At 43.0% G+C, this 14,106-nt stretch overlaps 1 protein-coding gene across 1 annotated transcript in view; it reads left to right on the top strand.

Moving 5' to 3' along the window:
* DYNC1LI1 (dynein cytoplasmic 1 light intermediate chain 1) overlaps window positions 1–14,106 on the top strand; it is a 51,243-nt gene that overhangs the window by 17,856 nt on the left and 19,281 nt on the right. The window contains exons 3-4 of the mRNA XM_033212899.1: window positions 11,952–12,068; window positions 12,812–13,042. Coding sequence (XP_033068790.1) covers window positions 11,952–12,068; window positions 12,812–13,042 — 348 coding nt within the window. The remainder of the gene's footprint in view (window positions 1–11,951; window positions 12,069–12,811; window positions 13,043–14,106) is intronic.

Below are 14,106 nucleotides of genomic sequence, written 5' to 3'. Positions count from 1 at the left end.
AGCTCCGCCTCCCGGGTTCATGCCATTCTCCTGTCTCAGCCACCCGAGTAGCTGGGACTACAGGCGCTGCCACCTCGCCCGGCTAGTTTTTTGTATTTTTAGGGGTGTCACCGTGTTAGCCAGGATGGTCTCGATCTCCTGACCTCGTGATCCGCCCGTCTCGGCCTCCCAAAGTGCTGGGATTACAGGCTTGAGCCACCGCGCCCGGCCAAGAAGTGAGAAATTTTGAAATCACAGGGTGGGGAAATAATCTGAAACTACCATGTTTAACATACTACATTTATTTGACCATATGCTCTTTCCTTTTTCAAATTTTATGTTGTAAAGTTTACTTAAAACACATTACAAAGTACTGAATGTTAAGAGGAATAGCTGTCATTTAAAATTCTAGCAGAGAAAAACCTATCAACATAGTAAAACAAACTTCTGGTACTTCAAGTTAGATTCACAAGACTAGAAACATATCTACCTGTCACTCAGAGGAAGTCCACAGAGAAGAATGCATTAATTCATTTTTCTTTCTCTTCTGAAAATAGCAGTGACTCTTGGAAGTGGAGATAACTGTTTTCTTCAGTGAGTCATGATACAAAATATAAAAATTCTTTTTTTTTTTTTTTTTTTTTTTTTTTTTTGAGGCGGTGTCTCGCTCTGTCGCCCAGGCTGGAGTGCGGTGGTGGCCGGATCTCAGCTCACTGCAAGCTCCGCCTCCCGGTTTACGCCATTCTCTGCCTCAGCCTCCGAGTAGCTGGACTACAGGCGCCCGCCACCTCGCCCGGCTAGTTTTTTGTATTTTTTTTAGTAGAGACGGGGTTTCACTGTGTTAGCCAGGATGGTCTCGATCTCCTGACCTCGTGATCCGCCCGTCTCGGCCTCCCAAAGTGCTGGATTACAGGCTTGAGCCACCGCGCCCGGCCACAAAATATAAAAATTCTTTGTTGTCATTGTTGTTACATAGATTAGAGATTTCTATGTTGCCCAGGCTGGCCTCAAATGCCTAGCCTTGCCCTCTTTTTTTTTTTTTTTTTTTTTCTTTTTTGAGACGGAGTCTCGCTCTGTCACCCAAGCTGGAGTGCACTGGCCGATCTCAGCTCACTGCAAGCTCCGCCTCCTGGGTTCACGCCATTCTCCTGCCTCAGCCTCCCGAGTAGCTGGGACTACAGGCGCCCGCCACCTCGCCCGGCTAGTTTTTTGTATTTTTTAGTAGAGATGGGGTTTCACCGTGTTAGCCAGGATGGTCTCGATCTCCTGACCTTGTGATCCGCCCGCCTCGGCCTCCCAAAGTGCTGGGATTACAGGCTTGAGCCACCGCGCCCGGCCTAGCCTTGCCCTCTTATGCACCAGGACAATAGCCCTGAGCCACCATGGCTCCCAAACACTCTTGCTTTAATGGTCTCTAAAGACATCAGCACTGTTGAGTATTAAAAGAGTGTGCCTTGGCATTAAATTCCTATGAATTTAGACCTGGGCTCTGTCATTTCCTACCTGTGTGAACTTGAATAAGGTACTTAACTGAGTCTCAGTATCCTACCTGCCAAATGGGAGATAATCACGCCCCTCAGAGTTGTTGTGTTAGTTATTGTTGGCAGGATACTCTTGCAGATAGGCACTGTAAGTGTTCACTGCTGTATGCTGCTTGCTGCTTCTGTAGAGAGGGAAGTGGGAACCACTAGTGGCTCCATTTGACTAAGGTATGGGCAAAGGGACATAATTCTAGTCTTTAATTTTTATTGTATGGAAACATGTTGACTTCATCCTTTTTCTGTCCTAGTTTTTCAGGCCTTTGCATTTCAAACTCGTTAATATACAATATAGTTTTAAAATACTCTCAAAGTAGGTAAAGGGACAAAATTTGTATCCTGCACTCAAGGATTTGTGAAACTTAGATCAATTTTTGGCTGTAACTGAATTGATAGCACTTTTTTATGGTTTGGTTTGGGTTTTTTGTTTTTGTTTTTGAGATAAGTGTCTCACTCTGCTTCCCAGGCTGGAGTGTAGTGGCATAATCACAGCTTACTGCAGCCTTGATTCTCCCATGCCTGAGCTATCCTCCCACCTCAGCCTCCTGAGTAGCTGGGACCACAGGCGTGCAACACCACACCTGGCCAATTTTTCTATTTTTTTTGTAGATAGAGGATCTCCCTATCTTGACCAGACTGGCCCTGAGCTCCTGGGTTCAAGTGATCCTCTTGCCTTGGCCTCCCAAAATGCTGAGGTCCATGCCTAGCCAATAGCACTTTTTGTTGTTTGGGACAAGATGTGTCAGTGGCTGCTCTGTAGGAGGCTTAGAAGTATACATTTTAGGCTGGGTGTGGTGTCTTACGCTTGTAATCCCAGTATGTCCGGAATTGGTGGGTTCTTGGTCTCGCTGACTTCAAGAATGAAGCCGCAGACCCTCGTAGTGAGTGTTACAGTTCTTAAAGATGGTGTGTCTGGAGTTTGTTCCTTCAGACGTTCAGATGTGTCTGGAGCTTCTTCCTTCTGGTGGGTTCGTGGTCTCGCTGACAGGGGTGAAGCTGCAGACCTTGGCGGTATTACAGCTGTTAAAGGCGGCGTGTCTGGAGTTGTTCTTTCTTCCTGGTGGGTTCATGGTCTCGTTCTTCCTGGTGGGTTTGTGGTCTGGCTGGCTTCAGGAGTGAAGCTGCAGATCTTCCTGGTGAGTGTTAGAGCTCATAAACGTCGGTGTGGACCCAAAGAGTGAGCGGCAGCAAGATTTATTGTAAAGAGCGAAAGAACAAAGCTTCCACAGTGTGGAAGGGGACCAGAGCAGGTTGCCACTGCTGGCTGGGGCAGCCTGCTTTTCCGTTATCCGACCCCACCGACATCCTGCTGATTGGTCCATTTTACAGAGAGCTGATTGGTCTGTTTTACAGAGAGCTGATTAGTCTATTTTACAGAGAGCTGATTGGTCCATTTTGACAGAGTGCTGATTGGTGTGTTTACAATCCCTGAGCTAGACACAGTGCTGATTGGTGCATTTACAATCCTCTAGCTAGACATAAAAGTTCTCCAAGTCCCCACTAGGTTAGCTAGATACAGAGTACTGATTGGTATATTTACAAACCCTGAGCTAGACGCAGAGTGTTGATTGGTGCGTTTACAATCCTTTAGCTAGACACAGAGTGCTAGACAGAAAAGTTCTCCAAGTCCCCACTAGATTAGCTAGATACAGAGTGCTGATTGGTGTATTTACAAACCCTGAGCTAGACACAGAGTGCTGATTGGTGTGTTTACAATCCTTTAGCTGGACATAAAAGTTCTCCAAGTCCCCACCAGGTTAGCTAGATACAGAGTACTGATTGGTGCATTTACAATCCGTTTGCCTAGACATAAAGGTTCTCCAAGTTCCCCACTAGACTCAGGAGCTCAGCTGGCTTCACCCTGTGTATCTGCCACCGGGGCTGCAGGCCAAGCTGCTCGCCCATCATGCACTATGTGCCCGCACTCCTCAGCCCCTGGGCCGTTGATGGGACCGAGCTCTGCTGAGCAGGGGGCGGCGATTGTCAGGGAGGCTCTGACTGCCAGGGAGCCCACTGTGTGGGGGCGGTTGGAGCATGGCAGGCTGCAGGTCCCGAGCCCTGCCTCGCAGTGAGGCAGCCAAGGCCTGGCCAGAACTCGAGCACAGCACTGGCAGGCGGGCACTGCTGGGGGATCTGGCGCAACCACCACAACTGCTGGCCTGTGAGCTCCGCGCACAGCCCCGGTTCCCCCGGCTTCTCTCCCTCCACACCTCCCCACAAGCAGAGGGAGCTGGCTCCAGCCTCGGCCAGCCCAGAGAGGGGCTCCCACAGTGCAGTGGTGGGCTGAAGGGCTCCTCGGGCGCCGCCAGAGTGGATGCCGATGCTGAGGAGGTGCTGAAGAGTGAGGGCTGCGAGCACATTGTCACCTCTTACCAGCACTTTGGGAAGCTGAGGCAGGCAGATCACGAGGTCAAGAGATTCTGGCCAACATGGTGAAACCCCGTCTCTACTAAAAATACAAAAACTAGCTGGGCATGGTGGCGTGTGCCTATAGTCCCAGCTACTCAGGAGGCTGAAGCAGGAGAATTACTTGAATCTGGGAGGCGGAGGTTGCAGTGAGCCAGGATTGCGCCCCTGCACTCCAGCCTGGCAAGAGAGGGAGACTCCATCTCAACAACAACAACAACGAAGTATACATTTTGCTGTGAAAGGAGCAGAGTTTATAGGCACGTTTGTCACATGTACTTTTTAGGTACTAGGGATGCAGCAGTGAACAAAATAGAAATGCCTGTTTTTCTGGAGCTTGCTTTTGAGGTTGGGGGAGACTAAGTAAAATACATAGTAACTTAGTATGTTCAGTGGAAAAAAATAAAACAAGAAATAAAGAATGTTGGGAGGTTGTAATTGTAAATGAGATGGGGGAAGAAAAGGTGGAGGTCTCAGTGACTCATGCTTGTAATCCCAGTGCTTGGGAGGCTAAGTGGGAGGAATGCTTGAGGCCAGGAGTTTGAGACCAGCCTGGGCAACATAGCAAGACCCTGTTTTAAAAATGAATGAATGAATGAAGAAAGGTAACAGAGTGAGACCTGTTTCTAAAATGAATGAATGAATGAATGAATAGTAAATGGTTGTTTATAAGAAGGAATGAATTAATGGAGGTGGTCAGGCAGGCCTACCTGAGGAGGTGATATTTGAGGGAAGGCAAAAAGGAGTTTAGGCAGCATGCAGATATATGAAGGAACTTTATTCTAGGTGGAGGGAATAGTGGATATAAAGGCTTTGAGGTTGGACTCTTATATTAATTATGTAAGTCAATGTTTTGGGGGAAGTGGCAAGATGATGATAATGCTTTGTGCATATTGAAATGTGAGGTATTCATGGGACATCCAGTAGTAATGACTAGTAAGCAGTTCAGGAGAAGCTGATCCTTGAAGGAAGTCTGTGTGTCACCAGATTTTAGGTGGAATTGAAGTCATGGATTTGCAGAGTCTCTGGGAATTACATTTAGAGTGAGAATAGCAGAGGACTGAGGAACGAACCCTAGGTAACAAATGTTGGGTAGGGATAGAAGAGCAGTCTGCAGAAAGACTTAGGAACAAACACTTCAGAGGCAGCTGGAAAAGAGGATGGTGTTTCTGAAGTTATAGCCAGGCAGTCTTCTCTGACTTCTGTGTCTGCCTTTTCTCTGCCAACTCCCAACCAAAACAGACTTTCAGAACTACCTCATTTTTTGCTAGGACTCCATTAATAGTCTATTGTCTAGTCTCTTTACTCCTAAACTTATTCTTGTCAGTCATTTTTCCACACTTTTCCATAGTAGTCTTTCTAAAGTACCTAAACTGTGCCAGTGGTTCCTCATCTTCAGAATAGTCTGACCTTCTCAGCCTGGCATAAGATGCCCTTCATGATCTGGCCTCTGTTTTCACCTTTTGTTTCCTTTCCCCTTCACATCCTAAATTTCATGCATTCAAATTATTTGTCCTTCCTAGAAGGACACTTCTTTGCTTCTGGGTCTCTGTACATGGTTTTCTCATGTGTTCTTATTTCCTGGAATGACAAACTCTCCATAGTTCATTAACCATACAAGATTTGGCTTAATTGTTACCTTTTCTTCAAAGACTTCTGACTTCCAAGCAAAACCAGGCTCTTCACTCTGGGCTGACTTCCTGATTTGTTGCATATCTCTGGTGTAGTCCTAATGACAATATCTTGAAACTGTTTCCTATTTGTTATCCCCTTCCAATTTATGAGCTCTTAGAGGACAACAATTTTGATATAAGGATCTTCACATTCTTAGTGTATGGCTTAGTGTAATAAATGTCTAATGCAGTGGTTTTCTTTCTTTCTTTTTTAAAATTTTGCTGTTAAAAAAATTTTTTTTAAATTTAAAAACAGATAGAGATGGGATCTCACTTGATCACCCAGGCTGGTCTTGAACTCCTGGGCTCGAGTGATATTTCTGCCTCGGCTCCCAAAGTGCTGGGTTTGCAGGCATGAGCCACCACATCCAGCCGTGGAGTGGTTTTCAGTGTGGCCTCTGTATCAGTGGCATCAGTATCTCTGGAAACTTGTTAGAAATGCATTCTTAGGCCCCACTCAATATTTACTGGATTAGAAACTAAGGGAGTGGGCCCCAGTAATCTGTGTTTTAACAAACTTCTCAGGTGATTCTGATACCTTATAACAAATCCTGCAGGTGATTCTGATAGTTCTAATAGTTAGAAAATTATTAAATCGTCCAGTGAAATGAATGATTGACAACATTCACAGAGGAATAAACTCTGATCTCATGATAAGTGGAGGAGAACCCTTCCACTTGTGTTCAGTCTTTTTTTTTTTTTTTTTTTTTTTTGAGGCGGAGTCTCGCTCTGTCGCCGGACTGGAGTGCAGTGGCCAGATCTCAGCTCACTGCAAGCTCCGCCTCCCGGGTTTACGCCATTCTCCTGCCTCAGCCTCCCAAGTAGCTGGGACTACAGGCGCCCGCCACCTCGCCTGGCTAGTTTTTGTATTTTTAGTAGAGACAGGGTTTCACCGTATTAGCCAGGATGGTCTCGATCTCCTGACCTCGTGATCCGCCCGTCTCGGCCTCCCAAAGTGCTGGGATTACAGGCTTGAGCCACCGCGCCCGGCCGTGTTCAGTCTTTAGAAAAAGGAAACAGCCATGCCTTAGTGATGGATGCAAGAGCTTAAAATAGCATATATAGTTACATTGACAGTTTTGTTTGTTTGTTTTGAGATGGAGTTTCGCTTTTGTTGGCCAGGCTGGGGTGCAATCTCAGCTCACTGCAACCTCCGCCTCCCTGGTTTAAGCGATTCTCCTGCCTCAGTCTCCTGAGTAGGTGGGATTACAGTCATGCACCACCATACCTGGCTAATTTTGTATTTTTAGTAGAAACGGGGTTTCTCCATCCTGGTCAGGCTGGTCTCAAACTCCTGACCTCAGGTGATCCACCCGCCTTGGCCTCCCAAAGTGCTGGGATTACAGGCGTGAGCCACCGTGCCTGGCCAACCGTATTTTGGCTCAAAATCTGTTCTGAATCTACTGACTTAAACCTTTGGAGATTAAAAGGAAGACACAATCTTGTTATTGAAAAATTACCCATAATATCACCATCAGAGATAACCAAATTATCAATAATTATTTCTAGGTAATATGGTTTCTATTCTTTTGCTTATGTGTGAGATTTTCTGCAGTTATGTTTTTTTTTTTTTTTTTTTTTTTTTTTTTTTGAGACGGAGTGTCGCTGTGTCGCCCAGGCTGGAGTGCAGTGGCGCGATCTCGGCTCACTGCAAGCTCCGCCTCCCGGGTTCCCGCCATTCTCCCGCCTCAGCCTCCGAGTAGCTGAGACTACAGGCGCCCGCAACCGCGCCCGGCTAGTTTTTTTTTTTTGTATTTTTAGTAGAGGCGGGGTTTCACCGTGTTAGCCAGGATGGTGTCGATCTCCTGACCTCGTGATCCGCCCGCCTCGGCCTCCCAAAGTGCTGGGATTACAGGCTTGAGCCACCGCGCCCGGCCGCAGTTATGTATTTTTTATTTGGAAACCTTTATATTTAAGTAATTTCAAATATTAATATTTTAAGAAATAAGTTGAAATAAACTCATCTGAAGTTTTTACCCTTATGAAGATATCTTTTCACTTTTTAAAAACTGACAAAAATTGTGTATATTGTGTACAATATGTTTTGAAATGTGTGTACATTGTGGAATGGCTCAATCAAACTAGTGTCTTTTCATTTTCTAACATTTAAAGTGGGAATTAAAGAAATAAGATAAATCCTGGGTCATATTATACGTAGTTTTACTTAACTGATTACTGCTTATTTTATGGATCTGTGTATGCTTTACAAAAGACTTACTGAACATTGTGTTGTTCAATAAGCTTCTGTATAAGGCTGGGCACTAGGTTTTTTACTTACAGTGCAAAACATTGTTTTTGTGGGATAATCCAAATTAAGTTGATATCATTTTAACTTAGAGGATTTCTTTCAGGAAAGTAGCCTGTCATAAGAGTAAAAACTTTAAGAAATCTTGATTCTTGGCCGGGCGCGGTGGCTCAAGCCTGTAATCCCAGCACTTTGGGAGGCCGAGACGGGCGGATCACGAGGTCAGGAGATGGAGACCATCCTGGCTAACACGGTGAAACTCTGTCTCTACTAAAAAAATACAAAAAACTAGCCGGGCGAGGTGGCGGGCGCCTGTAGTCCCAGCTACTTGGAGGCTGAGGCAGGAGAATGGCATGAACCCGGGAGGCGGAGCTTGCAGTGAGCTGAGATCCGGCCACTGCACTCCAGCCTGGGCGACAGAGCGAGACTCCGTCTCAAAAAAAAAAAGAGAAATCTTGATTCTTTTCCTAGTTCTAGAACAGATTCAGGCTCCTTTTGAAAGAAGATCTTCATAGATCTCTTCACATGGTGATTTAAATTATTTTTATTATATAAAGTCTAATGCTTGTGTCTACTGAGGCAACTAGATATCCTTTTTTTTTTGGCTTAGGGTTCCCAAATAACTCCAAACCCCAAAATTATAAATTAAATGTACTTATAAATTAAATGCCATAGAAACTATAGAACTTGATAAAATTCAAATTAGCAACATTAATATAACAACTGATGTTTTGCTGAAATTAAATGCCAGTATTGGGTTTAGTAATAGAAAGAAATATTTTTACATTTTATTTTTTCCTGGTTATTATTTTCATTTTAAGCATTTTAAAGATGATCATTATGGGAATCATTGTCATCATAGATATTACTGTTTTTAAACCTAATCTGTTTTGTTGATTGGCCAGTTTAATGGTACATTGTAAAGATAGTACTGAAAAATACTAATTTAATGTCAAATTCTTTTTTAAAATTAGGTTAAATTGTATGTATTTACAGGACATGAAGTTTTGGAATATATATGTGCATTATGGAATGGCTTAAGTGAATTAACATATATATTACCTCACATAGTTGTCATTGTTGTGAGAACACTTAAAATCTAATCTCTTGGCATTTTTCAATACAGTATATTGTTAATAACTATAGTCACCATGTTGTACAATAGGTCTCTTGAAGGTATTCCTCCTAACTGAAATTTTGTAACCTTTGACCAACATCTGTCTCCCCAACTCCCTCCTCCACCATGGCCCCAGTCCCTGGTAACTACCATTGTGTTCTCAACTTCTGTAAGATCAACTTTTTAAGGTTGTACGTATGAGGGAATAATGGAGTATTTGCTTTTTGTTGCCTGACTTGTTTCATTTGACACAGCAGTCGCCAGTCTTTTTGGCACCAGAGACTGACTTCATGGAAGACAGTTTTTCTATGGACTGGGTGGTGACATTTCAGGATGAAACTCTTTCACCTTAGATCATCAGGCATTAGTTAGATTCTCCTAAGAAGCATGCAGCCTTGATCCCCAGCTGTGCGCAGTTCACATTAGGGTTTGGGCTCCTATGGGAATCTAATGCCAGCGCTGCTGATCTGACAGGAGGCGGAGCTCAGCGGTAATGCTGTTGGTTCACCTCCTGCCGTGTGGCCTGGTTCCTAACAGGCCACAGACTGGTACCGGTCCACAGCCCAGGGGGTTGGGGCCCCCTGATTTAACATAATGAAGAACCTTCCAGGTTCATTCATATTGTTGCATATCATGGAAATTCTTTCCTTCTTTGAGGCTAAATAGTATTGCATTTTGGGTATGTGTGTGTATAATATATATGTGTGTATATATTATATGTACATATACACGCATACACATAGCAGATTTTCCTTATCTATTCATTTGTTGATGGAGTTGATGGACAATTAGGTTGATACCATATCTTGGCTATTGTGAATAATGCTGCAGTGAGCATTGGGAGTACAGATATTCTCTTTAATATATTTACTTTGGGCCGGGCGCGGTGGCTCAAGCCTGTAATCCCAGCACTTTGGGAGGCCGAGGTGGGCGGATCACGAGGTCAGGAGATCGAGACCATCCTGGCTAACATGGTGAAACCCCGTCTCTACTAAAAAATGCAAAAAACTAGCCGGGCGAGGTGGTTGGCGCCTGTAGTCCCAGCTACTCGGGAGGCTGAGGCAGGAGAATGGCGTGAACCGGGAGGCGGAGCTTGCTGTGAGCTGAGATCCGGCCACTGCACTCTAGCCCGGGCCACAGAGCGAGACTCCGTCTCAAAAAAAAAATATATATATATATATATTTACTTTGGATTTCTTACTGTCATCTTTTTTATTGCCTATGTAAAGGTACAGTTATTACTATGAAGTATTAGAAAATGCTTCATAAAAAGAACCAGTCTGCCCAGTGCAATTGAATATGGAATTGACTGCTCTGGGATACTTTGAATTTGGCGTGCCTGTGTGTTGACTCTCTCTTCTGTTCTTTCTGCTTCACTTGGCTTCACCTTGGCACCAGCAGGATTATAAACACCATTGCAGAGGTGGGCACTGCAATCTTGTGGCAGCATTCAGATACAAAGACCTAAGACGTATTTTTCTTTTAGCTTAACATGAAAATGAAGACAATTTTAAAATTCTCAGAGAACTCATAGATCTCCAGGAATAAGTCCTTAGATCCAAGCGACTCCAGTTTTATATCTATAAATACTATTACTATGATTCTAGTAAGTCCATGAACAGTAACATATAAGTAGCATTTAAATATTCACAATATAAAAACGCACTCACCAAAACATTGAACAGCTAGCCTAGTTTTGTTTTGTTTTGAGATGGAGCCTCGCTCTGTCACCCAGGCTGGAGTGCAGTGGCGCGATCTTGGCTCACTGCAACCTCCACCTCCTGGATTCAAGCAGTTCTCCTGCCTCAGCCTCCTGAGTGGCTGGGATTACAGGTGCACGCCACTGTGCCCGGCTAATTTTTGTATTTTTAGTAGAGATGGGGTTTCATCATGCTGCAAGGCTGGTCTCGAACTCCTGACCTCGTGATCCACCTGCCTTGGCCTCCCAAAGTGCTAGGATTACAGGCGTGAGCCACTGCGCCTGGCCTAGTTAGCCTAGTTTTAAACATTTTTTTAAAAATACTTGTGTCAAGTTTAAATCACGTGATTTTCTGCCATTAACACTTGTAAGTCTATTTTTAATTTTTGTCTGTTGTACATTCCCCCTACACTTTTTCTTGCCCAACTTTTTATCCGCATTTTCTCCCCATCTCTCCTGCTATGTATTTATTATGGCTTCGTGGTTTTGGTAGGGGTCACAGTTCCCTGTCCTGATGTATAGGGAACTGATTGATGTACCTTCCATCCCCGTTGATTGGCCCTTAGGTGGAAATATAACTCAAACTGGGCCAATTAAGAGTCTTTAACTGAGGTTCTTCAGACTGAAAGCCAAGAGTAAGAGTCTTTTGTTCCTTGTAGATTAAACTGGGATGACATGAGAGTGGAAATTCCTGAAACCTAAGGTGTTTCACTTTATCTTCTCATCTCCTGAAAATTATCCATAGAGGAAGTCATTTGCAATAGGATAGGACAAGATTTAACAAGACCAGGAGAGAGAATCCTGGTCGTGATGGAGTCTGCATCTTTATCTCTTTTTTTTTTTTTTCTTCAGACAGAGTCTCACTCTGTTGCCCAGCCTGGAGTACAGTGGCACAATCTTGGCTCACTGCAACCTTTGCCTCCCAGGTTCAAGCAATTCTTCTGCCTCAGCCTCCTTATCAGCTGGAATTACAGGCGTGCGCCACCATGCCTAACTAATTTTTCTACTTTACTTAGTAGAGATGGGATTTCACCATGTTGGCCAGGCTGTTCTCGAACTCCTGACCTCAGGTTATACGCCTGCCTCAGCCTCCCAAAGTGCTGGGATTATAGGTGTGAACCACTATGCCCAGCCAAGTCTGCATCTTTGATACTGTAGCTGCTCCATTATATTTCATCAAATTGCCTTTTTGGTTGAAGCTAGTTCCAGCTGGGTCTTTCACTTGGTACTAGAAAGCATCCTTAAGTAATCCGTGTTGTAATTTATAAGATGTATCCTTTTTTTTTATATCTAGGTGAAGATGGAGCCGGAAAAACAAGCTTAATAAGAAAAATTCAGGGAATAGAGGAATATAAGAAAGGAAGAGGACTGGAATATTTGTACTTAAATGTGCATGATGAAGACAGGGATGGTGAGTGTCATTTGTAACATAAATTTCTGAAGTCTATTGTGAGGTGCACTGCCATTCACATTAGTCTTTGATTTTTCTTTTTTTTTAGTGTGTAATTTTTTACTAGAAGTTCTGTGATGTCATGCTGGTCAAGAAATAGCTATGTTTAGGCATACTTTTATTAATTTGGGATTGGGATTCGTATATACTTTTAAGCATCTTAAGCTATCCTGGTGTGCAGATACTTCTTTCCTGTCATACTTGAAGAATCTCAATTTTTCAGCTCATCTTCCCTCAGATAGTGATTGTTTTGTTGACTCACATTTCACCTTCTAATTTTCTGATAAAAATATTATCTACTCAGTTTTTATCTATCAGCTACTTTTTCTTCTGTAGATCACTTGCCTTCTCATTTTTGTATATAATATCTTGGTATGCATATCTCTATCTGCTGATGGTAAAAACGTAAACAAGTTATGCATCCTCTGGTTTTAGATTAAGAAATATGAAGTAGAGGATGCTACAGTGAAGTCATTTTAGGCCTTTAGATAAGTTAGTAGATGGCCTAAATAGTTGAACTGTACTGGCAGTTAAGTCATTTTAGACCTTTAAATAAATTGGTAGATGGCCTAAATTGTTGAATTTTGTCAAAGCCAATAGCACATCTCCTGTGGAGATGCACTAAAATACCAAGTGATACTGTTAGTTGGATGATGAAATTACTTAATCTTGTTGCCTTGGTTACTTTGTTTTGTCTGTTGTAGATCAAACAAGATGTAATGTATGGATCTTAGATGGAGACCTGTATCACAAAGGCCTCCTTAAATTTTCACTGGATGCCGTATCTCTGAAGGATACTCTAGTTATGCTGGTTGTTGACATGTCAAAGCCTTGGACTGCTTTGGATTCTTTACAGAAATGGGCAAGTGTTGTTAGAGAACATGTTGACAAACTGAAAATCCCTCCTGAAGAAATGAAACAAATGGAGCAAAAGTGTAAGTAGTCTAGAAATAGTAATGTAGGTTTCAAAAACAAAATGTCTTGGCTGACTTTAATCATTAGAAATTTTTGACTATGAAAAAGGTTTCATGAAGTAAGCATGTTGTAAGTACTTTTTTTTTTTGAGACAGAATCTTGTTCTGTCACCCAGGCTTAGTCTTTGATTTTTTTTTTTTTTTTTAGTGTGTAATTTTTTACTAGAAGTTCTGTGATGTCATGCTGGTCAAGAAATAGCTATGTTTAGGCATACTTTTATTAATTTAGGATTGGGATTCGTATATGATACTTTTAATCATCTTGGCTCACTGCAACCTCTGCCTCCTGGGTTTAAGCTATTCTCCTCCCTTAGCCTCCTGAGTAGCTGGTATTACAGGCGCCTGCCACCGTGCCCTGCTAATTTTTGTATTTTTAGTAGAGACGGGGTTTCACCATATTGGCTAGGCTGGTCTCGCACTCCTGACCTCATGATCCACCCCCGTCAGCCTCGCAGAGTGCTGGGATTACAGGCGTGAGTCACCGGCCTGGCCTGTAACTACTGTTTTTAAAATTCTGTTTAGATGATGTGCTAGGTTTTAATATAGTTTCAAATTAGAAACATAAGACACAATGGTAAACTGTTTAGTAGAGATGCGTTTTCTTCTTGCCAAAAAGCTGTGTGTGTTCATTTAGGAAAGTAGCTTTGCAGGGTGAAAAAATTGAATCTTCAGCTGCTCATTTTCAGCAGTTTCATTTTTTAATTAGTAATCTTACTGACCTTGTCAAAATGAAATGTGCCTAGAAAGATGTTGACAGTATACATATAAAGATATTAAAATGGTTTTATGATTTACAAAGTACATACTTTATATATGCTCATGTGAATTGGAGATTTTCATGGGAATTATGAAAATTATATGAGTCATTTCTAACAGGTTGTAAGCCAGTAACATTTTTTATTTACTTTTTTTAAATTTTTGAGTCAGGGTCCCACACTGTTGCCCAGGCTGAAGTGCAGTGGCACAATCTTGGCTCACTGCAACCTCTGCCCCCCAGGCTCAAGCCATCCCCCCACCTCAGCCTC

This window comes from Trachypithecus francoisi, unplaced genomic scaffold (assembly GCF_009764315.1).
Source record: "Trachypithecus francoisi isolate TF-2019V2 unplaced genomic scaffold, Tfra_2.0 Lachesis_group0, whole genome shotgun sequence".
In the NCBI taxonomy this organism is placed as follows: Eukaryota; Metazoa; Chordata; class Mammalia; order Primates; family Cercopithecidae; genus Trachypithecus; species Trachypithecus francoisi.
The sequence above is the reverse complement of the archived record's forward strand: the minus strand, read 5'-3'. Positions and strand labels throughout refer to the sequence as shown.